Source organism: Dipodomys merriami, unplaced genomic scaffold (genome assembly GCF_024711535.1).
Source record: "Dipodomys merriami isolate MVZ:Mamm:240054 unplaced genomic scaffold, mDipMer1.0.p SCAF_59, whole genome shotgun sequence".
Taxonomy (NCBI): domain Eukaryota; kingdom Metazoa; phylum Chordata; class Mammalia; order Rodentia; family Heteromyidae; genus Dipodomys; species Dipodomys merriami.
The window spans coordinates 4997804-5025720 of NW_027206168.1; the positions used below are offsets into that span (position 1 = coordinate 4997804).

Consider the following 27917-nt stretch of genomic DNA (forward strand, 5'->3'; position numbering starts at 1 on the left):
ATGGCGGGGGCTGGTAAGGGGAATAGCTAACAGCAGAGTTTACAAATCCAGTCAATAAAGACCTAGGTCAAGATCTTCCCTCACCTACTTAGGCAGCTGAAGACATGAGCTGGTGAGAGTAGAGGCTTCTAGTTGTATACAGCCAACAATTTAGCCACAGGGTGGGGAGGATCATTGGATGGGATGAACAGGGGTGCAAAATCCCCCCTGTTGGTAGGCTCAAAGGACCCTGTGGCTCTCTGGAAGTTACTACTTGTGAAAAAAAAAAGAGGAGAGTAAGAAAGAGGAGAGAGGAAAGGAGAAGAGTAGATAGAAGAGGAAAGAGAGGGGGTGGGGAGAGAGAATGCTTGATAATACTGGAGATTGAAGTCAGGGCCTTGTATTTTCTAGGTAAGTATCCTGCTACTCAAGCCATACCTTCAGTCCTTTTGCTTTGGTTTTTCACACAGCATTTTTGCTCATGCTAGCTTCAGACTGTGTTCCTCCTATTTTCACTTCTTGAATAGCTGAGAGAGAGAAAGAGAAAGAGAGAGAGAGAGACAGAGAGAGAGAGAGAGAGAGGGAGAGGGAGAGGGAGAGAGAGAGGGAGAGGGAGAAGGAGAGGGAGAGGAAAAGAGAGAGGGAGAGAAAGAGCTTGCCAGTGGTCTTACAACTGAGTTTGCCCGTCAAGTCAATATGCCTAGGTCAAGGCCTAGCATCCTTTCCTGGCAGCTCAGCAGCTAGAACCAGGGACTCCGGGTCCCATTCCAGCCATCATTCAGTTATAGTAAGCAGGAGGGACCAACTGGCTCTCAGAAAGCCTCTGGGGAGGAAAGAAGAGAGGGGAGATGGTGGGAGAGAGATAGAGGAATGTAGTATCCTCTACAAGGACAAGAGTCCTCCAGGGGAACACTGTTCCTGGTGAGGGAGCCATCTTAGGAAACAGAGTCATGAGCATTAGGAGCAATCAAGTGGATGACAGGAGACAAAGAAGTCAGAGACCTCAGCAGACATGAGCAGGCTTTAATCATCATTGTAGAAGAATCCGTGCAACACTGAGCAGGGTCAGAGAAACAAAGAGTGCGGAAGGAAGGAGATCTGAAGCTTAAGTACAATTTGTCAAGGACACATGTTGAATTGAGTTATGGTGGACAGTAGAAGGCAGTCATGTTCATTATGATGAACATTTAGGTCACAAGGTCACATTGCCCTCTATGGTGGCTGAAAAGAATGGTTTAAGTTTAGATGATTCCCGGTGTGTGTGCATTCCCAAGAACTGCTCAGATGGGAGTTCCCAGTAAGCGGTTCTAGGGAGGTGGGGAGAACTCAGTAGGCCCTGGGAGCCACACTGGGTTCATTAAAAACAAAAAAGCAAAACAGATTCCCATCAGCTACCATTCAACCACCTGACTCATAACTCCACTTCTGGCTTTCCTGCCCAGGTTGGGTTTACTGTATTCCTCAGCTCTCAGCCTCCTGAAATGCTAGGGTGACAGGCATGAGCTACCAGCACCAGCTTGCTTTCTTTCTTTTTCTTTCCTTACTTTTTTTTGAGGGGGACAGCAAAGGCATGAATCAAGAGTCAATCCCCTGGGGACCTGATTGAAAGACTGAACACAAAAGACCTAGAAATCCTCTGAAACAATTCTACCAACCCTGCCTTGGAAGTCTCAACAATGGGCTATGACACTGCCTCCAAGAAGCCCCGGGTATTAAAATGCAGGTTCATTCTTCAGCACAGGAAACACACCACCTGGCTTAGTGGGCAGGGCACTGGCCTGGGATCAGGAAAGTAATATTTGTTTCCCACAGGGGCCCTCAGCATCTCTCTACCCAAGTGTCTAGAACAAGTCATGTCCCTTCAAATGACCTCACTCCAGGTCAGGCCTTGGTCCCAGGGCTTCACTTGCATGCTCTACAATTTCACAACCACTCTGTGACAGAAAGACAACTATTGTTCCGCTGTAGAGATGAGCAAAGCTCTAAAGTTAAAGTCACACAGTTAGTGGCAGAGCTGGAATTAAACTATCACTGTCTCCTTCACCATAGTCCACATCTCTATCTTATTAAGCACTGAAGTCCTATGCCCTATGACATCTGGGTAATGAGGACAGACACACCAAAGCCATGGGCACACAGGGTCCAGTGACATGGTCTTAACTATGAATTAATTACACTGCCTTTCAGCTTTAGGAGATGCCACCTTGGAAATGTTAGAGATGTTCAATTAATGAATTTAGGAATAAACTCATAGACTTCATGGTTCTAAAATGTGGTCCATGCTCCATGAATATTAACTGACTTCATAAGTCTTACCACTCTCCATCCAAAATAGGGAAGAAGGAAGGAAGTGTCACTGGGTGGAGATGAGGTTTTGTGAAGTTTCCTTTAAATACAAGAATTCTAGGGGTGGGAAGTTGGCTCAGTGATAGAGTGCTTGCCTCACATGCATGAGGTCCTGGGTTCGATTTCTCAGCACCTCATAAATGGAAAAACCTGGAAGTGCTGTGGCTCAAGTGGTAGAGCACTACCCTGGAAGAGCTAAGAGACAGAAGCCAGGCCCAGAACTCAAGCCCTACTACCAAAATAAAAAAATTGTAGGAACTCTTCATTTAGGGTCCTTGACTTTGATAGCAGAAAATTTTCTGGACAAGTCAATATGGTAAGAAAACTTGGCAGAGCTTTGTTAAGTAAACAAGCAGGCAAACAGAAAAATGCAGTAAAACACACAGAAGGGCTGGATCACACTCTTAACAGAGTGCATGCTCTTTTATGTGTGTGTGTGTGGGGTCCGGTTGTGGGGCCTAAACTCTGGGCCTGGGCGCTGTCCCTTAGCTCTTCAGCTCAAGGCTAGCACTCTACCACTATGAGCCACAGCACCACTTCTGGCTTTTTTCTTTTTGCTTATGTGGTGCTGAGGAATCGAACCCAGAGCCTCATGCATGCAAGGCAAGCACTCTACCACTGAGCCACCTTCCCAGCCCCAGAGTGCATACTCTAATAGTGAGAGACACACTGCTTTTCAGGCTGTTAGGGTATTTATAGGGTAAAGATGGGGCGGGGGTCTGGAATTCAAGTTATGCAAAGCTGGGTTCTTTGTCTTTACTTTGATCACATCTGGCGTTATTTTCTAAGTTTCCAAGTAAGAATGCATCCTGCCAAAAACCACTATCCTTGAGATAAGGCGGCACCTTGCTATTTGCATTTTAAGCCAGGTGGCTTAAATTTGGGAAGGCATTTTTCTCAGGAAGGCATACATAAATGCAGTCATCAGGAATGAATGCATCCTGTTGCCTCTTGAAGCAATGATAGCATTTTTATGTTTCTAAATACTATATTTCCAAGTTGCTTTCACCAGGCCTCAGTTTCCTTAAGTTATCCTGTTTTATTTTCCTTAAATGACTTTGTTCCCTTAATCTTAATGGAAATGAAGGAATATCTCCTGTATTTGCCATAAGCTGACTATACCTCCTTTTTTCCTAGTCTATCTGGCTTCAAAAGGTAGGAAGGAAGATAGGAAGGAAAGAAGGAAGGAAGGAAGGAAGGAAGGACTAGAATCGTCTTACAGAAACATGCAGATTAACTAAACATTAAAATGATGTATTCACAAAATTGAAACAAAAAAGGTGGGAGGACAAATTAGTAGGCATAAAAGATGTTTATATTAGTGATGTGTCCAAGCAAGTAGCACAATGGATATATATAAAATGGATTTCATAGTAGCTATCATATATAAGAAAAGGCTGATTTTAGAATTGCATTTTAAAATATTTTTATTATCTTTAAGTAGTTGTACAAAGGTGTGGCCATTCCCCAAAGCAGTTTATGAATACAATGGGTCTTGGTCAATGTCACCTTTCAACATAGAATTGCATTTTTTCACCTGACTTTAAATTCTAAGGGAATTCTTCAGTGGAGCACTTGAATAAAATAGTATCCCAGAACAAGTACAAAACCCATATGACATATTTTGACATATCGAAGTACAGGTAGGGATGTGTGTGTAAAGAGAGAACAATCATATGTGGGTTTTTGCTAGACTCTAGTGGTTCACTCCTGTAATCCTATCTACTCAGGATCTGAGATCTGAGGATCACAGTTTGAAGCCAGCCTGGACAGAAAAGTCTTTGAGACTCTTAATTCCAATTCAACAAAAAGCCAGTAGGGGGAATATGCCTCAAGGATCAAGTACCATCCTCAAGTGAAAAAGCTAAGGGAGAGCTCCAGGCTCCGAAAACAAGGCCCTATATCTCACCACCCAAAGTATGTTTTATAGGTCTTCATGGCAACTATCTAAGCCTGCTCTCATAGCCTTCAAGTAGTCAGAGATGAGAAACCAAGAAACAGTGGGAATTCAGTCTTTATTCTAGCCACTGAATCAGTGTCCTTGATACATATTTAAAAAAGGAAAGAAAGTCATGCATCTGGCTTGGTCACATCAGGACTAGAACTAGAATCCTCTCTATCTAAGTTCATGTTCCCTCACTGCGCTACCAAGAATGCTCCACGGTCTGCAGCTGATGTGAAATGTAGCTTAGAGTCTGCACAAAGTTCATGATTGTTTAACAAACAAATAAATCATAAATCATTCTAACCCATTCATTTATGTTCCCTCTACCCTCCCTTACTTAGAAGACACAAAAATAAGCTTCCCTTGGAAAAATGAGTATTTCACTCAACTGCTACTTCTACAAAAACCTTACCCCAAAGACCAGGAGCCCTTCTTCAGGAAAAACTGGCATCAAGATGAAGTGGAGAGAGGACATTTGATTGACATCAAAGATTTATTTGGCCCAAGTCTAGACACTCAGGAACAATCTCCAACAGTCATACTGTATGGGTCTGCCGGAATTGGGAAATCGACTCTGGCCAGGCAGGTGAGAGGAGCCTGGGAGGAAGATTGGCTGTACAGGGACCGATTCCAGCACATCTTTTTCATCAGTTGCAGGGAGCTAGACCAGCATGGCATTTTGAGTCTGGCTGAGCTTCTTGAAAAGGACCCAGCTGTCCCAGAAGTTCCCATTCATCAGATCCTGTCTAGGCCAGAGCAGCTGCTCTTCATCTTAGATGGTGTGGATGAGCTACAATGGACTGTAGAGAGGAAGATTCCTTACCTTGATCTGCACTGGAGCAAGCGTCAGCCAATTTACATGCTACTGAGCAAATTGCTGAGGAGAATCATGCTTCCTGAGGCTTCCCTGCTCATCACAGCTCGGACCACAGCTCTCTCTAAGCTGGTCCCTTTCTTAAAGCAGCCATGTCAGGTGGAAGTCCTGGGCTTCTCTGAGTTCAGCAGGAAGGAATATTTCTACAAATATTTCCCAGACGAGAGCCAAGCACTCAGAGCCTTTAGCTTGGTTGAATCAAACCCTGAACTCTTGACTCTGTGTCTGGTGCCCTGGGTGTCGTGGCTGGTCTGCACATGCCTCAAGCAACAGATGGAGCGGTGGGGGGATCTTATACTCACCTCCCAGACCACCACAGCCCTCTGTCTGCGCTACCTTGTCCAGAATCTCCCAGCTCAGCTCCTGGGGACACATCTCAGGGGGATCTGCTCTCTGGCTGCTGAAGGCATCCGTTGGAGAAAGACTGTATTCACTATGGATGACTTGAGGAAGTATGGTTTAAGACAGGATGTCATTTCCAATTTCATAGGGATTGGTCTCCTTCAAGACCACCAATCTATGAGCTACCGCTTCACTCACCTCTGTTTCCAGGAGTTCCTCGCAGCAGTGTCTTTTGCCTTAGAGGATGAATATCCTATCTTCCTGATAGCAGAGAAAGACTTGCAAGTAGAGTATAGAAGGCATCTCCTGTTTGAAGAACCAACCATTCACTTCCTCTTTGGTCTTTTAAGTGAACAAGTAACAAAAGAGATGAAATGCATTACCCACCAACTGCCTCAGATGAGGAAACGGGAGCTGCTATATTGGGCACAGATGAAATACAGGTACCAGCAGCCATTTTCGCTGGAAGTGCTTCACTGTCTTTATGAGACTCAGGATGAAGAGTTTCTGACCCAAGTTATGCAAAGTTTCAGGAGAACCAGAATGTGCCTCCATACAGACATGGAGCTTCTGGTGGCCATTTTCTGTATTAAATTCTGCAGCCATGTGAAGAGGCTTCAGCTGATTGGACCGCAGAGACAAGTACGGAGATTCCCTGGAGTAGTTCTGTGAGTATCCCACAAAACCCTTCCTCCAGCTCCTCTGTGTCTCAAGAGCCCCGTTGTGCTGTGTAAAAGAAACACGCTCAATGTGGCCCCAGGGCTCTGGATGGAGGTCATTGGTGACTTCGAACTGCCCAAACTGCCCACCCAAGAGCTTTGGTACGACTGTGTGACAGACCTGCCTAGTCCTGCTGTCCCTCTTCCTAGCTCTAAGAGGGCCACCACCTCCTCTGCTGGTCACTCTCCTAACTTCATGCTGATCTTCACATGGCCCTAACCTCTCCAAGACTCAGAAAGCCTGCCTCTGAGCCTCTCTTTTCATTGGCTTTCTCTGAGAAATTGTCACTCAGGCACTTCAGATACTCCCTTCTGCATTTCAGTGACCTTTGCCTTGAGACCATTTCTCATCACCTCAGAATACAGGTGTCTGAGAAGAAATGTTGAGTTTTCCCTGCAATCCTGGTTCCTTGTTTATGTCTGTTTTAGGCAGTCAACCTGAATCCAAATGGGAGCTTGGAAGTGTAGTGCTCTCTAACCACCCTCAACCTAACTGCACTGAGAATGTCTTCTGCCTCTCACTGTGCCAACCCTGGGCAGTGGTGTGTTAGCTGATGATTTTAACTCTTCATAAATTCTCTCACTAAGCATTAAGCTTTCCAAGCCTTAAATATTGCAAATTGAATAGCAAAATCCCTAAAGTGCTCAGAAACTAAGAGAGAAGACACATCAGGCAGCAATGCCAATACAGAGATACAATATAATACAATAACAAAGGTACAGAGGAAGAAGTGGTCAACATGGGGAGCAGAAAGGGAACGATCTCAAAGGAAGAAATGTTCAATGTTCTACTTATATGATTCCTCTATTTTCAGACGTTTTAAAAAGTTGTTATATTTAAACATTTTTATTTTTTTATTTTCAGACTTTTTAAAGAGGTTTATCATGATAAAAACCCATGTTCCAAAAGAAGCTCAGGGACAGCACCCAGGCCTGGAGTTCAAGCCCCAGAATTGGGGGGGGGTGCAAAGGAGGGAAGAATAAATAAATAAATAAATATATATATATGTATGCATGTATATATATATATATATATATATATATATATGATGAAGCTATTTTCAATAATAATGAGTAATCCTTGAATGGGCCACTCATGTAGCAATGATTACAATCATGGAGCATTTTAGTCTTTCATAGCTGAATAGAGCTTAGAAATACCAGTTTACCTACACACAGGTTAAGTAATTTAACCAAAGACACAGAAGTGGATGATTGGGGACTAGAACACTAGTTGCTCAACTCACAGTGTAGTGCTTCTACTATGCCATACTTAGCCTTATCACTATAGTCATAGTGAAATGCTAATGGTCATTTATTTACTGGTTCCTTAGTAGATTGAAGGGATGGATGGGCAATATAACATTATAGCTTCAAGCAAATGTGACATTTGAATCCTAGCTGTATTATGTACAAATTCTCTGAATTTGTTTCCTTAAGTGTTTAATGAACTTTTCAAATAGCTCTTTTTTTTTTTATTGTGAGAATACCGTACAGAGGAGTTACAATTACATGGGCAAGATAACGAGTACATTTCTTTTTTTTTTTTGGGTCCAGTCGTGGGGCCTGAACTCTGGGCCTGGGCGCTGTCCCTCAGCTCTTCAGCTCAAGGCTAGTGCTCTACGACTTGAGCCACAGCGCCACTTCCGGCTTTTTTCTTTGTGCTTATGTGGTGCATAGGAATCGAACCCAGGGCCTCAGGCATGCAAGGCAAGCGCTCTACCACTGAGCCACCTTCCCAGCCCCATGAGTACATTTCTTATCAAGCATTGTTGCCTCCTCTTTGTTTCCCCTTCCCATCACTTCCCATACTCCCCTCCTCCCCCCACCTGATCTTCCCCTCACCCCCCACCAAAGTTGTAAAGTTCGTTTTTCGACATAATGACTTGAACATCTCATTGTTGCAATGGGTCCACCTGTATCCCTAGTTATACTCAAATAGCTCTTGTAAGCATTAACTGACAAACATTTTTTCAATATTGTATTTAATAGTTGTAGAAAGGGTTTCCATTTAACTTGTCAATTTATGAGTACAATACATCCTGATCAGTGTCATTCAATATCATAAATACAAATAAATGAGATTGGGGCCTGCAAAAAAAAAAACCCATGTTCCTTGAGAAGGATAATTACAAAGAAGGAAATGTCAATCACAGGTTTGGAGGTGCAGCTAAGTTGGTAGAGCACTAACCAGTGAGTGAAAGCATCAGATACTAAATTCAAGTCCCTGTCTCAGACCAAAAAAAGATAGAAAAAGAAAATATAAATCACAATTTCATCATGCAGTAATGAAGTATACCTATGTAGTCATTTTTCTATGTCCTTTCTATAGGGAAATTGAGCCATGCTATATAGTTTATCTTGTAATCAGCTTTAGTTAGTTAGTGATGTTAATATATCAAGGCTATACCTCCTATTACTGAGAAGGCTGACATAACACTATTCCAAAGGCCATGTGCTGTTCCCTTGGGAGAGCTTTATAGCTGATCCCACTACTGCCCTGTTCTCCTATCTCTAAGTTTGTTTCTATATGTTCATGGTGATAACATGATTTGACTTTGAGGCATATGGATGTAGCTGTCACAAGTGGTAGGGGCTTGACTTGGGTTTTCAGAAGAGCTCTGATCAGGAATAGGACAGAGTTCAGAGAGTGCAGAAAGAGCCAGGGACACCAGGTCAGAGCCAGCGAGTGTGGAATGGACCATGGCTTGTGGAGATTGGAGAGGATCTTGGGAAAGTTGGAGCTTCTGCTACTGAAGTACAAAGAAATGAGAGGCCCTGAGTCAGCCAGGAAGGGCAGGGGGCAGGAAGGAGGCTGCTGAACACAGACCTGGGGAAGACCGGCCCCAGCTGTGGAGCAGCCTGTGATAGGAAGGAGTGAGGATGGCGGAGGAGAGGCTTCCGGGTTCCTTGGTTCATAATTAAACCTCATGCATTTGGATAATCAAGCCTTAATTTTTCTTTCAAACAATGTAAATGCGATACTAGCGTCAAAAAAGATATTGCTTGCAAGTTTTATTCATTGGTATCTTTCACATTAACTTCATGTTGTTAAATTGGAATAATACAGTTTTTAACTTTTGCTATAGTAACGATTGGACAACAGTAATGTTTTTGAAGACTATGCACTATTTATATTTCTGAAGTGTTAAAAGGTTCAACAGAATGTATACCTTTGGGGGACTCAGAAAGACTTCATAATCCTCACAAACCCTCTTCACAGCAGGTACTATTATTACCTTGGCTTTACAGATGAATAAATGGTCACAGAACCAGGCCTAGCATGCAGCCTGCTGGCTTCACAGTCTCATCTCCCTGTCCATACAAGCTATTCAGGCTTGAGAGAAAGCTGAATGGTTAGAGACCTATTGAAACCTACTGGGTCAAGAGTTACTGGGCTACTGAAGTGGAGATATCTGAAAAGAAACAAGAGTATCATTATGTAGCTTGAAGCACAACTTAAGAGAGAGAATGAGGAGCCACAAAGAGGAAGGGTCAGGTATTGGGGACAAAGGGCAGTTATGTAGGATGGTCAGTCCTGACAATGGCACTGTCCATGGAGGCCTGGTGCTCAGGGAACAAACCTGCACTGTTGTACAAGGCTGTGCATCTCAGACCCTGTCTACCCATGATACACCTCTCCTGGTCCTCTCTCTGCCTCAGGTCCATGCTGACCCCACTCACTGATACCTCGTGGAAGGTTCTCTTCTCCACTCTCAAGGTCAGTGGAAGCCTGAAGGAATTGGACTTAAGTGGCAATCCACTGAGTTGTTCTGCAGTGCAGAGTCTGTGTGAGAACCTAAGACACCCCCTGTGCCATCTGGAGACCTTGAGGTGAGTCAGAGCTGGGCTGGGCTCTCCCCAAAACGGAGATGGGCAAGAGATCAAAGGCAAAAGCCAAGTACAGAACTTGGCTTGGTTTCTGTAGCCATCAAATATTCATGGATCCCTCTCTGACCAAGACTTGGAGAGATGCCAGAGTTATTATGGTGAACAAAGATATTTAGAAGCCAGGCACAAGTGGCTCACGCCTATGATCCTAGCTGCTCAGGAGACTGAGACCTGAGGATCATGGTTCAAAGTCAGTCAGGTCAGGAAAGTCCATGAGACTCCAATCTCCAATTAACCACCAGAAAATCAGATGTGGCACTGTGTTTCCAAGTGGTGAGCAAAAAAGCTGAGGGAAAGTGGACAGGCCCTGGGTTCAAGCGCTATGACCATCTAAAGAAAAATCTTCCCAGAGTTTGCTAAAGATAGTAATCAATGAGCTATTCTAACAGATGCTGCCTGGATGCTGGCTTTCTGGGGGTACCGCTGATACCTCAACACTGGGAACAGTGACGAAATATAAATTGTCTGTGGACAAGTGCTCTCAAATGCCAAGTGCTGGACATACCTTCCATACAGCTCACCTTGGACTTTCAGATATGTAAGGAAGTCCAGAGGAACCAAAAAGTAAACAGGTGGGGCTAATGGGCAGGCAGTTATTATTTGATGAAGGAGAGAAGGGGACGATAAAGCGGGAGATGTCTTTGGTATCCAACCTAAAGAAGCATAACCTGGCTCCAACGTCAGCTCCCTGCCTCCTTCCTGCACCTTCTACAGCTGCCTGTCAGGTCTCCATCTGCATCTCTCCATCCAATGATACATCCTCTTGTGGAGGGGCCCCGAAACTCACCATATTCTACACTTCCCACTGTGCCAGAATAAAACCTGTGTCTCTCAGTGCCTGCTGCATCATTGTCAGGACACAGTACTAAAAAATTGTAGCACACTTCTTCAAAAAACTCAAAAAGTTATTGTTCCTACTGCACACAATTATTCACAGACAAACATGCATGCACGCACTCTTTCAGTTTTCATGGGGGTCACTTTTGGCTTCTAAGATCAGATATTCATAACCCTGGTTCTATCTGCATTTCTCTCCTTTATCCCAATACCACATCTTCATCTTCACAGAGCCATTGCTGGCTTCCCATCAATTTTACTGAAAAAGAGGTGTGTGGGATGAGAAGAAGGGCATGAGAGCAAGCTGAGATCTCCTAATATCAGGGGTTCAGCAATCCCAGAAAGAGTGGGAATTCTATCACATCTATAATATTGAAACCTTACTACATTTACAGACTATGCAATTGAGTCACAAAGGATACAAACCAGGTATCAGCATCAATAGAACTTGAAGCTAGATCTAACCTCTATGCCTGGTTTCTACTTGCCCAGTGTCTTTTTTTTTTTAATTTAATTTAATTTTATTTGTGAACATACTGTACAGAGGGGTTACAATTACAATGGCAGGATCCCAGTGTCTTTTCTTAGCCTAGATCCTGCAAGTTCATTCTCTTTTGTGACTCTTGGCCCATGAACAGGGAAGGCTCAGGTTCCCTGGACATCATGGGTGTGGAGCCCTCCAGATCCATGGTCCTCTAGCTATGCAGCATTCTGGATCCAGAAGCAGGCTAGGGCCCCCACCTTGATTCCACTAGTTCTGCAGCTGCACTGTGGGAGACCTGAGTTATTCACCCAGATGAGGAAGGAAGGCCTGAGAGCCTGGCACTGCAGCCCAGCACGACCAGTTCAGACATGGCTCGGGCCTGTGACAGCACTGACTCCAAACCTCCACATGTACTGTGGAGCCAGGATTGATCCTCAGTTCCACTAAACCTTTTGTATTCCTCTCAATATTAGTTATTATATTAGAAATTCACTGATTTTATTTTCCTGGATAAGAGATTCTCGTAACTTCCACACATGTCTATGGAGCTATTATTCTCTGCCTATAGGTACTTGGCAAGGCCAGTGTAGTTAACAATTAAACCCAGGTATACACCTAGAACACTGAGTAAATTATTAACACAAGGTTGAGATGATGGGGGACAAAATTCCTGTGAATCTTATCAGAAGTAAGGGTGGTGGCTGTATCCTAAGGACTTGGTTAAATGAGGAAATGAGAACTTCCCAGGTCTCTTAAGCCAGGAAAGCCTCTCTTCCTTTAATGACACCTCAGATCCACAGAGAACATGAATTAGACTCCACTTACATAGATGAGAGAACCTTCAGGACAGTAAGCTTGTGTGTCTCTGCTGCAGGCTGGCCAGATGTGGCCTCACCTCCAGCTGCGGCCAGGATCTGGCCTCTTTGCTTAGCAACAGCTGCACGCTGAGGGAACTCGACCTGCGTCAGAATGACCTGGGTGACCTTGGTGTGAAGCTGCTCTGCGAGGGTTTCAAGCATCCTGCCTGCCAACTCACATTCCTACGGTAAGGCCATGGGGGTCCCTTCTAGTCTGGGTGCAGAAGAAGGGCAGAGGGGAGGTTCTTGGTAGCCTTACAGCCTAAGAGAAAGGACAGTAAATGCTCAGTCAGGCCAGTCCTTGATGGCTGGGCCACTTACTCTCACACCATGTGACTTGAGCAAATCACTGTCTTCTCTGAGATTCAGTTTCCACCTGTATGTTATGGGAGTATCACTTCCACCTCATGGATTACAATGAGATGAAATGTATTTTAGTGCACAGTGTGCAAAGTCAGATATGATAGAGAGATGATGTCATTGAGGCAGTATGATTTCAGAGACTCCCAGTTCTCCTCACTCTAGAACTTCTGCACTCATTCATTTGCTCATGCCTTCATTGATGGCATCGCTCTTGTGTGCCAAGCAGTAGGTCAGGCCATAGGGACCTACTGGAGGGCCCTGCCCTCCTGTGGCTGACACACTGGGGAGGGGAGAAGTGTGGACCACCCATCAGCACAAAAATACATATTCATAAGCTGTTTTGTGCACTGTGAAGCAAAATAAAGATACTGTAAAGTTAAATGTTGGCACAGGTTGGAATTCCATCAGTGGACCTCCGAGGGCTTCAGGCCTGAAGAATAAAAGGGGAGTTTAAGCACCAGAGGCTGGACAATGCCATGTGCAGCTGACACTGAGCTGGCCCCAAACCCTGGGGTTCATACAAGCCCGAATAATCTCCATCTTCCTCATGCCAGTCTCAACAAGCCCTCCTTCCCCATACTGTCTCTCAACTGTTTCATCCATTGTCTTACTTATCCAAGCTGACAGACAGCTACTTGCTGAGGCTTCCTGTAGCTCCCGGACAGGCCCTGCCATGTGCTCAGTGTCTCCATTTTCTGAACCCCGTCACTTCCTAAGCTGAGAGGTTCAAGGGATTCATTCCATGCCCAGTGGCTTCCCTCAGCCTGTTCTTCATCTTCAAAGAGTAATCAGAACAGAATAATGGCATCAAAAATAAAAAGTGTCTGCTCGCTGGTTCTCCTGCAGCTGACACTGACCTTAACAACCAGGTGAACTTTACTCCCAGCTTGCACCCTACCAAGCCCTCAGAACCATCACCTTCTCCTGCATCCCCTCTCCTCTCCAGACCTGTCTCTGCCAGTAGGTCTGTATTCAGGTCATAGCTCAACACTAAGTTGTGATACTTTGGCTACCTCTGAGGAAAACTAGCTTTTATAAATCTTGTGGAAGAAGGTTCTACCTCCTTCCTGTCCTCATAAAACAGAGGGACTTGTGGACAGAGGCAAACTTACACTCTCAGGATTCCATTACCTTCCCATGGGAGCGCTGCCATGACAGAGTAATGATGATCATGGTGCAATTTTCTTAGATGCTTTGTAGCCAAGCAATAGTGACATGTCCTGAGTCAGGGATGGGGATGGACAGGCCTGGAGAGGGTTGTAACCATTCCAGATCTGATGGAAACTACAGTTCCTGAAGTCTGTAAGATGGAAACCAGGACTCTCCTTTCAACAGATCTTCTAGGTTCTGAGGAGAAAACCCAGGTCCCTACTGTGCACAGCTGTTCTACATGTAGTAAAGTTCTATCCAGAGTCTCTGGAGGAACTAAGAAGTGCCTCCCAGCACTGGGAATGCTGCTTGCTCAGGCTCACATTCTACCAACATGAACAACCTCATCCATGGTTCTGTCTCTTTCCTTGGATGACCTGTTAGAAGCCTGAACCCTATAGATCACAAAAGCTTAGCCCCTCCTCCCAACTCAGGACAGGTCCAAAGGGTCATTCTGGGTTCAGAACTCCCGGTGAGCTGACCAGTGCCTACACTGAGTCCACCTTGAAGCTAGTGCCTTCTTCTGCGCAGTTCTGCTGCCCTCCCTTCCTCTGACCTGGTATTAGCCCAACAGCACTCCCTGTCAGCCTCCTCAGAGCCTGATTCCCAGGGACCTGACTGAGACAGATGCCTCCAGCTGGTCTCAGAGTCTAGAATCCTGGGCCTGAGGGCTTGAAGATCCTGTGATGTGGAACCCAAGATAACCAATTCCCCTTGTGTTTGCAGGCTAGACCAGACCTCTCTGAGTGACACAGTGAAGGAGGAACTGAAGGCTCTAGAGGAAGAGAGACTTGAGCTGCTCATGTCAACACTGTGGTAAGTGTTGGGCCTGGCTGACCCAGAGCCAGGGCTGAGCCTTTGCAGCTGCTCTAGAGCCAAGAGGTAGAGTCATTGGATGGTGCATAAACAGAGGTAAGAAGGAAACAAGAAACTACAGAGCTAAAGTAATGTAGAGTGTTTGGGATCTTTTGTGAAAAATATCCCCTACATCTAAGGGAGAGTCAACATCTCTCTGTTATAGGAAGACAAGTGAGCTGACCCCTACTGAGAGATCAGATGGAGGAGAGATAGATAACAGCCCCACCTCACTCAAGGAGCCGAGACTAAACTCAGGTATTTGAAGGGACTTGGGGACGGGCAACTGTAGTAGAGTTTCCTCTTCATCAACTGACCATCATGTGGGCCAGAGAAGATTTCCTACCTGGAAGAGTCCATCTCATGCAAGATCATGTGCTCCAAGGGCTTAGAGAAAAATCTGTCCTCTTTCCCAGCCTCAGGAGCTGGTATTACCTGCCTCCAGCATCTGTATCCTGTGTCAGACCTTGTCCCAGGGTCTGATGTTCTATTCTGGGTTTCTGAGGCCTGAGAAACTCTCTCTATCCATGTCCATTCATCTGTAGAACCAAGTTTCTCTTCCGTCCTTCCCACAGCAATATGGTGGGAAGTACAAGACTATACCAGTGGAAAGGAGAGGTAGGCAGTGTGTGGGCCAGTGGGATAGTGGAATGGGTATGGCCAAAAGTGGGAAAGTGATCACAGCAGCAGAGACAGAGGCCACAAACACACTCTTGATTTACCTAGGAAGGCTAGGCTAGAGAAAAGCCCAGCATAGGCCAGCTATGAATTCCTGGGAAGACCTCATTGGACAGTCTAGAAATAAAGTGGCCTGCTCTTCCAGAGGAAGATGCCCGACTAGTATCAGAGCTGGAACTCTTTCATCTGCCTCCTGCATCACCAACCATCCTGCCTGGGGATTGTCTAGCAACAGAAGATGTCTTCTTTGGTCCCATAGGGCCAGTGAATACTGAGCTGATTGACAGCGAAAGGCACCTGTGCTGGTGAGTGAGGGGCTCTGCTACCGCAAGCTGAAATTTCCCCTGACTCCCATTTTCAGACAGCATGCTTTTAATGTGTGCTTTGATTGTGGGAAAAATAGGCTTATTATAAATTTTTCAAGCACACACAAAAGGTGAACATGTTAGGAATATCCTTGTTCATTTTCCAAATTACTTTCAATCACTTTCTTCCTCTTCTGTTACTATTACAGTATGTTAAATCCATACATTAGATGATTTTTTGAGCTTTAACTAGGGCCTTATACACCTCAACTAACACAAATAAGGACCTTTTTTCGTAATCCAACATAATTTTTGCCTCCTAAAAAACTGGCATTAGGTCTTTCCTGTTATCTAAATCCAGTCTGGTTCACACTTTCTCCTTTGTTGGAGGTGTATTCTAGCTGATATTTGTTCTAACCAGCTTCTGATAAGGACTGCTCATTGTATTTGATTGGTTTTTCTCCTCAATCTCATTTCAGTATCCTATAGTCTGTATGTTCCTGCTTTATTCATAAGCACTAGGTGCAAAGCACTCTTTTATTAAGAATAGCTATGAAGTCATGAGGAACATGGCAACCCGGTCCTCCAAGGTCTCCCAGTCTCATAATTAACAATTTAGCCAGAACCATGAGCTCAATCCAACAGGCTGTCACTCATCTTTCGCTGCCACAGGCACTGCCTCAGCAGGGAAGAACAAGGCACTCCACCTCGACTTCGGAAGCTATCATCTGACCACCCAACTACACACCACGTGGGGATCCTTGGGAAAAAATATTTTGATCTGTGTTCAGCTACAAAGCCTGCTCATGAGCAATAGCATGTAGGTTTAGTCACTATTGGTGAAATTTCTCTTCAAAATATAAGTATATGCTTTAAAAATAACAACACTTTCCTATTTTGTCATGACCATCATAATAGTATTGACCAGCTGCTCCCAAGCAGGTGTTAATCTATTGATTTACATTACATTACTCGTCACTAGCAGCTCTGTAAGGTATGGTGACTACCACTTATAGATGAGGAAACTGAGATCAGGGAAGCTAAATGACTTCCTCAGAGAGCAGAGGAGCCAGGACTAAACCTGTGACCTTGGGTGGAATAGGGTTAGCTATTCTGGACTACCCACAATGGCTTTACTGTGTTTGGCATCCAGAAGGGGCTTGGTGGATTTGTGTAATTTGATGTCTGCCTCTCCCTCTTTACAGTGTTCACTTCCCTGTGGCCGGCTTCTACCACTGTGGCAACACGGGTCTGGGCTTTGTGGTGAGCAGGGCAGTGACCATCACCATTGAATTCTGTTCCTGGGACACTTGCCTGGACAAGACCTGGCTGCAGCACACCTGGATGATAGCAGGGCCTCTGTTTGGCATCAGGGCTGAGCAAGGAACTGTGGCTGCTGTGCATCTCCCTCACTTTGTGGACCTCCAAGGTAAAGAATGGAAACATAGGAGGAGATTGGTAGGATAAGGGCCCAGAAAAATGATATAGCATATTACAGGGTGTGAAGAAAGAGGACAAGCAACCCTGAGCTTGCTAGCAAGGTAGAGAGGGTATGGAAGTGGAGATGGAGACTGTTCCTCATCCCCTACTTCCCTAAACATAATTGGAAGCATATGTCTCCAATCCATGCAGTTATTTCTGCCTAGACTTACCTTGTAGTTTCCCAAACATAAAGCTATGTCCTCAGTGATAATTAGTTGAAATTTATTTAGTCCCATCAGGAAACATAGAATACTCTCTGTCCCTCCATTTAAAATGATTTTCTAATACATATCTGTGTACAAAATAAAGCCAAAGGACCTAATCACAAATATTTAGTACCCAGAGTCAATCATCAATGAGAATCAATCACCACGTGTCAGGCAGGGAGAAGACATAATGTTGCCAGATTACACTTGAGGTCTGGAGTCACACAATAATGGCTCAGAAAGGACAATGGTCAAAATAGTTCGCAGTTCCAATCCTCATAGAGAAAGTTAGGTGCAATGGCTCATAACCAGCATGCCAGCACACAAGAGGCTCAAGCAGGAAGATCACAAGTTCCAGCCTGAGATACATATCAAGAAAATGTCTGGGAAAAAAGTAAATATCACAAAAAACCATCAGTGTACCAGAAATGAAAGCCAGCAGAAAGCTGTGTCATAAAAACCAGCCCATTAAGCCGGGCGCTGGTGGCTCACGCCTGTAATCCTAGCTACTCAGGAAGCTGAGATATGAGGATCGCGGTTCAAAGCCAGCCCGGGCAGGAGAGACCGTGAGACTCCTATCTCCAATAAACCACCAGAAAACCGGAAGTGGTGCTGTAGCTCAAGTGGTAGAGCGCTCGCCTTGAGCTGAAGAGCAAAGGGACAACGCCCAGGTCCAGAGTTCAAGCCCCACGACCGACAAAAAAAAAACAAAAAAAACAAAAAACCAGCCCATTAAAACTTCAGTCACTGAAATTATCAGGAATAGAACATATATACACTTAAAAAGTGGTAAAATATGACCATGAAGCAAGAAATAGTACAAATGATAAAATAGGAACAGATGAGATTGACAGATAACATGTTTAAATATTACATATTTTGGAGGATACCATGATGAAAACTACTGTAGAAATAATTGGAATTCCAAAATAATATGCTTGAGAGAATAGAAATGATGCAATAATAAAAGAGATAATTACCAAGAGAATTACTGTGATATTACTGTGAAATGTAAGACTTCTCACGGTGAGAACTTAAAAAAGTGCAAAGAAGAAAAGAAAAAACAAAGGGACAGAAACAAATCAACATTATAGCAAAACTTGTCAATCCCAAGTCTTAAGCAAAGGTTACTGCCTACAGAAGGAAAGCTTACCTAGAGAGGTATGTTGACTGACTCCTGAGCAGCAACAGTGGAAGGCAGAGGACAGTGGAAAGATGTCTTCATGGTCCTGAGAAATAACTGTTCATCAAGAACTGTGAATTGCAAAAATACAATTATTTTGAGTTTAAAAAGATCTTTACAAGAAATTAAAAGCAGAGAGATTACCATAAACAAATACTTCCTGAACAAAAGTCTTAATTATGTACCTAGAGAAAAATGGAACATGAACTCCGAAGTGAAAGGTAGAATAATAAGCAAAGACACTGAATCATGTACAAGTGAAGCTAATGCTCATTGACTGCATAAAGCAACAGCATCGATTTCTAGCAGGTGATGAATTTTAAAAAGAGTAGTTTGCAAAGTGCTTCACATATAGTCTCTGTTTTCAAAGAGCTATTTATGAAAAAACATCTAAAGGAAATATGTAGGTACTGTTTAGAGAACAAGAGCCTTCTATCATTAAAATATTTATCACGTTATTTCTGTATTATAACATCAAATCCTGGGATCATTGGAATTTAAATGCATATCTAGGTGTTTGCCTATCCCAGAAATATGGTAAATGCAACTTATTTTCCAGGAAAAATAAGCCAATCTGTGGCAAGGGCTAATTGAGGTCAAAAAGTCCATGAATGATCAAATATTACTATTTTTTATCACACATCCAAACTTGTTTCCAACTGTCCTTTTATCTCAACTTCACCTCTCTGAACTCAAGGTCCTGGCTAGCAGCACATACTTATTCAAGTGTTAGATACCCCCTGTCAGACCTGCCAGGAGGTAGCAGCTTCCTAAGATGGAGTCATGACCTCCACAATGGTGGATGCCATAGTGCTTCCCAATAGAAGAGTTTCAATGGTGGCCAGACATTTGATCAGTGGAGTCTGCCCTTGGTCATTCCATTTTCCCACAGCCCATCCCTCCTCCTATTGTCTACCTGCTTAGAGTCAAACCTGCCACCACCACTTGCAGGGAGAGTCCACAGCAGCACAGGGAACTAAAGGTTCTGTGTCTGTCCAGCTCCAGGGCTTGGGACTGTCTTATCTATGAGTTTGACTGAAGGCCCAAGATGTCTGTGATAGTCCCACTCCAGAGACCAGATCTAAGGCCATTCTTCCTTCCCTACTATAGGCTGCTATAAGAAAATAGCATATCCTAGGTAACACTGTATTTTTGCCAGTTGGGGCTGGGCACTGTCCCGGAACCTTTCTGTTCTCAAAGCTAATGCTCTACCACTTGAACCACAGCACCACTTCTGGCTTTTTCTGTTTATGTGGTACTGAGGAATCCAATCCAAGGTTTCATGCAAGCTAGGCAAGCACTCTACACTAAGCCCTATTCCCAGCCCCTAGATAACACTATTAATAGCATATGGATTTATCACATTGTTAAAGGTTGAGATCCAAGATGGTGATGTCTGTAGATTCAGTATCTGGTAAGCATTCTCCCAAGCACAGGTGCTGTCAACCAGCTGCACCTTCACAGGGAAGTTTTTGGAACTCTTTCATATGGCCATGCATACCATTCACTAACATCTCCATGTCCTGATCACCCCCCAAAGCTCTTGACTAACCCCATCATATTGGTGGGGAGGGGTTGTGAAGGGTTGGGATTTCCATATGGAAATTTTAGGAGGACTCAGTCATTCAGACTACACACTGGGTCCCAGGGAAGATCTCTGATCCTAAACCCTGGGATCCTACTGTCCCCGCCAAGCCTGATGGGACCTGAAGTGCACAACTCTCAAATCTGTTTTCTGACAGGTGAGCATGTGGACATCTCTCAGTTCAACGTGGCCCACTTTAAAGAGGAGGGGATGCTGCTGGAGAAGCCAGCCAGGGTGGAGCCACAATGTGCAGTCCTAGAGAATCCCAGCTTCTCACCAATAGGAGTTCTACTGAGGATGATTCCTGGCTTCCGGCACTTCATCCCCATCATCTGCACCACATTGCTGTACTACTACCTGAATCCTGATGAAGTCACCTTGCACCTCTACCTGATCCCCTGTGACTGCAGCATTCAGAAGGTGACACTGACAACCAGGAGGAGTGGGACAGGGTGGGCACACAGGAAACAGGAAATACAGCAGAAACCTGCAGCTCTCACCTGGGAAGGAGGATGGGATTCTCCCAAGCAGGAACCTGCACAAGGGTGACCAGTCCTGTTCTTTGCTTAGCCATGCTCCATGCCCCTCACACAAGGGTTCTCCCAGCTGTATTCCCTGCTCCATCATTGATATCTTGGTTACTTATTGTGGCATCTTTCCAGGAGCAAAATGCACAAGAAAGCTCCATGCCCCAGATTGTACCTTTTCCATCCTCTTCCTCCTTCTGTCAGTGACCCTATTACCATCTAACATGGCAGAGGCCAAGGGTGGTCTCACCAACTGTCAAATTATGGAAGAAGGGGAATGAGGGTACAGAGATGTGGTAGCCATTCTTTACCCACATGAATGTACTAATGCACTGATGTGCTTGCTCTCTCTCTCTCCTCCTTCAAACTAGAAGCTGTGGGGCAGAAATCTCCCTAAATCATTATTCTGTACATTTTTAGGCCATAGATGATGAAGAAGAAAAGTTTCAATTTGTAAGAATACACAAGCCACCCCCACTGGATGCCCTGTACCTGGGTTCTCGCTATGTTGTATCTGGATCTGAGAAGATGGATATCATCCCCCAGGTGAGCAGCCAGGCATCTGTCCCTTGCTTGGATCATGGTGTGCCTGGGAAAAGTTGTATGAAAATTTCAGGCCTTCCCAGGGCCTGTTGGGAGGAAGTAAGGTAGGACAAAAAGTGAGGAGGGTGTTGAGTTGAGTGCTACAAAAATAGGAGGAAAATGGTTCACAGGAAAATTAATCACCTTCATGATTTGGAAGAAGAATTTGCTTGGGGGCACTGGTAGTGTCTGTGCTAGCAGTTGGTAATGCCTGCCAATCAGAATGCACCTTGAGCACACCTGGAGTTGAACCCACCTCGTATATTATTTGTTACAGAAGAGTAAACATGCATAGGGAATTGTGGCTTCTTAGTTAAACAGTGTTTAAAAAAGTAGGAATTGCAGGATTTTGTCTTTTGTTGGGTGAGTTTAGGTCTAAGGAAAGAGCTGAACTCTAGGTTGTGCATTTTCAGAAAGTAGGACAACTCTATATTAGAAAATCTCAACAATTTTTACCTCTAAGAAGATTAGAAAGACACAAACAGAAAGTTGCAAATTTGGCAACAGTCACTACATACAGTGCGATTTGAGGTGATTTGAGGATATGATCTTATGCCTGTATCCTATGCCTGTAGAGTGGATGTCCTATGACCATCCTTCAGTACAGGTTGAGTAGCGGGCTCAGATCAGCCTTACTGAAACTGAAATGAAAGTGTGTGGCTCAAATGAATGCCTTTTTCTTATTCTTTTCCGTATCTCTCTCACACACACTCTTTGACCAAAGGCTGAGGAGAGTGGACCACTAGGCTTGAATCTAGGATTTCTATATTTTCAGCACTGTCTGGGTTTGCTGCTCAGAATCAGAGAAGCATCATGGCACAGTGTATAGATGAACGAGGGCCAGATGAGTGGGACATGACAGAAGCTGAGCAGCAGCATCTGAGACTCGAGACAGGATGCTTCATGCAACTATATCACAGGCAATGGGCAAACCAACAGAGCTGTAAGTCTTATAACTCACAAGAAGTCTTGAAGCCAAGGACCAAGATCATAAAACTCTATCAATAAAAACATATCCCAAATCAATTGGGTCCATTAAAGAAAACAATGCCACCATCAATTTTTTCATACCAGTCATAACTATCCCATTTGCAACAAATGTAAGTTCAGCAAGTATTGACTATAATGGAAATCTTCCCAAGAATAGCTGTTAGAGTTTTTCTTTAGGGTAGGATGGAGGATGACAGACCTGATGGTCAGCTAGCTTCAGAGCAGCAGCTAAAGTCTGGGAACAATGACAAGAGAATTTTGTTCTTCTTGAAATCACAAAAAGAAGCATACTACTTGTTTTTATGTTTTGTTTTATTTTTGTTGTTGTTTTATGATGGTGCCGATCCTGGGGCTTAAAATCAGGGTCTGTGTGCTGTCCCTAAGCAATTGTTGCTCAAAGCTAGCACTCTACCACTTGAGACACAGCTCTATTTCCAATTTTTTGGTGGTTAATTGGAGATAAGGCTCTCATATACTTTTCTGCCCAGGCTTCCTTCAAACCATGATCCTCAGATCTCAGCCTACTGAATTGCTACTATTAAAGGGGTGAGCCACTTGTGCCCTGCCCATATACACATTTTTAAGAGTGAAAAAGATATATAAAAAGCCTCTTCCTCGGTGCTGTGTATGGAGGTGGATGCCCTCTCCTCCTGCTGGAGACATCATGGCCACCCTCAGGCCTCAGGTGAAGCCCAAGATCATCACAAAGAGGACCAAGAAGTTCATCCATCACCACTCAAGATTAAGCGTAACTGATAGAAACCCAGTGGCATTGACAACAGGTTGCAGAGGAGATTCAAGGGCCACATCTTGATGCCCAATATTGGTTATGGGAGCAACAAGAAAACAAAGCACATGCTGCCCAGTGGATACCGGAAGTTCCTGTTCCACAACTTCAAGGATCTTGAAGGGCTGCTCATGTGCAATGAGTCTTAGTGCACTGAGATTGCCCAAGAACCAAAAAGCCATCATGGAAAGAGCAGCCCTACTGACCATCAGAGCCACCAATTCCAATGCCAGGCTGCACAGTGAAGAAAATGAATAGATAGCTGACATACACCTTTATTTGTGCTTAAATAAACCACAGAAACTGCAAAAAGATAAATGAAAGGCAAGGGTCAGGAGTAGAATAAAAGATAAGGAAGGATGTTGAAGTATCAGAAAATCAATCTTACCGAACATATCAGGCAGAAGCTGTCTACTTCAAAGGCTGCAGCCTCTGAGGGATATGAGTTCATGTATCTATGTGTTATGTTTCCTGATGAAACACAGTAATACCTAATGATATGAAGTAGAACATGGAGGCAGTGAATTGAGTAACATAGTCAAGGTGGTAAGGGAATGCACCTCTGAGAAATCACTTGAATTGAGACTAAAATGATTAAAAAAAACCCCACTGTCCACTAGGTGATTTATAGTGGAGCCTCTCAGAATGAAAAGATGTATTCAAAAGCACAAGTAGCAGAGCAAGTTTGAACTTATCAGTAATAAAGAAATGAAAGGTGTTAGTGTGGAAGAGAGTAGTACATGCATCAAAGATGGAGTTCAAAAGAAGAGCTCACGGGGCTCATTGGTCCTTGTGTGCAATTTGTATTTTGTACTAAATGCAATGTTCAGTCCTTAACAAGGTAGTAAACATGATCAAACAAGACTTTCTTTATTTAAAAAAATTTATTGCCAAGGTGATGTACAGAGGGGTTACAGTTTCATAAGTAAGATAGTGATTATATTTTTTGCCTAATGTTAACCCCTCATTTTTCTCCCTCTTTTCCTTCTCCCCACCCCCCCAATTTATACAGATCCTTTCCAATGTATTGTCTTGTGAGTAATACGGTTCCTCTTTATCCTTTTTCTCACAATTTTGCTGTTTCCCTTCCCTTCGCTAGTTCAGCTGAACATATATACAATACCCAGGGTACCAAATTCAAACACAGTACTTTCTTAATGATGCAACAAGCTAGACAAGCATGGTGCTACATGTTTATAATCTCAGCACTTGGAGGCTGAGGCTAGCCTTAGCATCATAACAAAATCCAGTTCTAGGAAAACAAAGATGCCTTGAGTGTCTGGAGTCTGGTTGATGAATAGACAGCTGTAGAAGTAGAGGAAAATTCACAACACCATTGTGATATCACGGATGAAAACTGATGGTGGGTTGCCTGGACAGCAAAGATAAGCAGGAAAATTGGTAGATTTAGGGGAATTGCAACACAAGGAATTACCCAACCCTAAAGGATGATGAGGCTTTGTAACAGGTGTCTAAACTAATTATGGAGGTAGAGGCAATAGCACAGGGCAAATTAACTGCTATTACGAGAAAAAGGAAGATTTCAAGGATGATGCTAAGACTTGAAATTTGAATGCAAAGGAGATGCTTGTGCTATTATTGAGTTTGAGGAAACTGGGAAGGGGTATCTTTTGGAGTTGTTGGAGAGCAAGAGATTTGCTTCTACTGTAACTTAGGAAGGATAATGAATGTAAATTTCTGGTTTATTGTAAACTAGTTGAGGGTAGGATACATTAAGAGTGAGGGTATGAGGTGGAGACAAGACAACATGGATTCAGTGGGAAGTTGGAAGAATTGGGCTCCTGTAACATGGTAGAGAAGGTTCTGCCTTACAATATGTGAGCATATGATTCAACATGATCCCTGATTGGACAATGTGGTGCCCAGCTGTGTCCTCATCCTTCTGATTCAGAACATGTGGTCTGAAGATGGCTCCTGACTGCAGTGTTTGTGAGGTTGATCAGCACCAAGAAGGTGGCAAAGGAGAAAGAACCTGGTAGGATGAGTATTCACTTCTCACATGGTCACTCTTTCACTTTTCAGGAACTGGAGCTGTGCTATCGGAGCCCTGGAGTACCCCAGCTCTTCTCTGAGATCTTTGTTAGTGAGCTGGACTCAGCAATCAGGCTGAAAATGAAAGAGAAGAAAAATAGGACTCTAATATGGGAGACCTTGCTGAAACCAGGTAAACCTGGAACAAGTCCATAGAGTTCAGGTTTGGAAGACACAGAGTTAATGAGTTGGAGGGACAGGGGTTCAATGTGCATTATCATATTTTGCTGATGAAAAGAAAGAATCCAGAAAAGTTGTTGGGCTTTTTGAAGGTATGGAACAGATAGATGATAGAATCAGAATTTAAACTGACGGCAGTCTGTGTCTAAGCTACATCATCTCTCTTTTGCCCCCTGATGTCTCTACCTCGCTCTTGAAGATGCCACTGACACCCACAAGATCTTTGGCACAATTTCTCATAGAGGCGAGGCTGTGCAATAAAACAGTAGGCACTAGATGGTTTTGTGGTTTGTGATTAAGCTAGTTTACCAACATCAGATTCTCACTTCTGGATCAGCAATTATTGTCAACAGGAAATCCAAAAATGAACTTTTAGGATGATGGAAGATTTACAGTCTGTTAGTCTAGCATGAAAACTACAATACTAAAATGCTTACTTCCTACTGCTCCAGACCACATGCCCTGTCAGCTGTCAAACAGGAGTGGTGGCAAATCCTGAGCAGATCCTGCAGCACATAGGCCTCACCATGTGGTGAAAGGAGGACAGGCTTTGCCCAGCCCTGGGTTGGGTTACACACAGTTGGAGAGCGAACTAGCAAGCACCAGAGGAGTTTGAGCCCCACTCCTAGTACTTACTCACCACATGATGTTAGCAAAGTTACTGAGCTCAGTTGAGTCTCGCACTCCTCATCTGTAAAATCAGAATCATAGCAACTAATGCTACGATTTTTAGAAGAATTAAATAAAATGTTTGTACATGCCTCATGCACCTTTCCTTAATAAATATGGGCAGTAGTGTTCCCTTTTTCCTTATTCCAACCAACCTCTTTCTTCTATCAGTTTTCATTCTATCCATTCATTCTATCACCAAAATCAATGCCTTTCTCATGGGGAAGCCTACTAATACTAGACAACAGGGACCCTGGCCTCCCTTGTGTCTTTCCATATGTCAAGGATCTTCACTTCCTCCTATATTTTTCTTTTAAATTTCTTCGCCACCTGATCACCTTAACATTAGATGCTGCATTTTCTTTATAAATCCAAGTGGTGAACCAAGTTTGTTCAGTGAGCAGTGATATGAGGGCCATCTGCTCCTCGCATCATGCAGGACCACAATTTGGGGCCATCTCCCTGCACTATTAGATCACACTGAATTTACGACATGTTCAAACTCTCAGAGCTTGTTCACAGGGTAGCTCCAACCTCCACTAGCCTATCCTCTGTAGTTGTGTAGGCCCCCCTAATATTGGTTGTTTCTGTTGCTTTTTAAAAAATATAGTTTATGTGAAAATTCTTTCATTATTCCCATTTGCTAAGGGGTACTTTTTCTTGCCTCTGAAATAAAATTGGAGACATACAGATTTGGCATGTGAGTATAGAAGACCAAATAAGGACAAGAAAGTAGATTTCTGTTCATAAGAAGAAATCAAATAGTTTGGAACATCCAGCAAGATAATTAACTTGTTCTCTATCTGTTCAGTCTAAAGTAAGATAAAATCAATCTGAAATGATATGGGAAACATTTCCGTTGATCACTCACCTACCCTTTCTTCTTCTTCTTCTTTTTTTTTTTAGTTTATGATGAAAGCCTCAAGTGCTCAGGTTCTCATATGCACTAGGAAGCAATCTGCCTACATGATATTTCAGGGTCCTTCCAGCCCTCACTCACACAATTCTATCAGAATTGGTCTGAAGCTTTCATCTCAGAGGTGGTTGGGAGTTTCAAGGTGTATCATGTGCGTCTGTAACTAACAAATTTATACAAATTTCTTCATCTCTCTTTCCTTCCAGGAGATTTCAGATCACCAGCTACTCTAGTATTTCCAGTACTTCCAGCCCCCAAAGGTTAGTAACAGATCTCAGAGGACACAGGAGCCAGTAGTTTTGCTGGTGCAGCATAAAGTCCTAGAAGGGAGAGAAGAGGGCAGAAAGGGGCTCCTCTTATCACCAGCCTTCCGGGGATGGGCTGGAGAGGTAATGCTACGGGTAGGCAGAGTTCTACCCCATTTCTATTGCTTCTGTCCATCAAGGTCCTAGCATTCCCCACTCACAAGCTCAGTTCCCCATCATGAACCCCTCCTTCCTCCTGATGAGGCAGAATGCCAGGCTGGGTGCTGGCATGAGGGAAGTGGGAAACACAAGTAGAGAACGAGGGAAACTTTCTTTACTTATTCCCAGCTTCACCTTCATCCTCAGGTGGCCTGGCCTCCCCACACTTTGTGGACAGGCATCGAAAGCAGCTTGTGGACCGAGTGACATCCGTGGACTCAGTCTTGGACCTGCTGCATGGACAGATACTGAGTGAGGAGCAGTATGAGCAGGTACGGGCTGAGGCCACCAGTCCAGCCCAAATGCGGAAGCTGTTGAGCTTCAGCCGGGCCTGGGGCCAGAACGGCAGAGACCAACTCTACAAAGCCCTGAAGAAGACACATCCTCACTTGATCATGGAACTCTTGGAGGGGTGATGTGGAGACTATGTGTTGTCTTCACTGCTCAACAGGTGAAGTCTGAGCACTCACCTTGGAGTGCTGACTGCTTGACCTTTAGGTACCTCAATTTCTTTTCTTTTTTTATTGTGAAAATACTGTACAGAGGAGTTACAATTACATGGCAAGATAATGAGTACATTTCTTATCAAGCATTGTAGCCTCCTCTTTTGTTTCCCCTTCCCATCCCTTCCCATCCTCCCCCCCAACCCCTCCACCCACTCCCCTTCCCT

General features: G+C 44.0%; 1 protein-coding gene across 1 annotated transcript; it reads left to right on the forward strand.

Annotated features, from left to right (window-relative positions):
• LOC138813138 (NACHT, LRR and PYD domains-containing protein 1-like) lies at nt 1-27915 on the forward strand. Its single transcript, XM_070001339.1, has 13 exons — nt 1-13; nt 4612-6154; nt 9869-10039; nt 12292-12462; nt 14513-14602; nt 14808-14899; nt 15549-15624; nt 16830-17053; nt 20238-20500; nt 21028-21153; nt 25010-25151; nt 26990-27043; nt 27395-27915. Exons 1-13 carry the CDS (start codon nt 1-3, stop codon nt 27661-27663), a joined length of 3234 nt encoding a protein of 1077 aa, XP_069857440.1. The 3' UTR covers nt 27664-27915.
• The last annotated feature ends 2 nt before the right edge of the window (nt 27916-27917 follow it).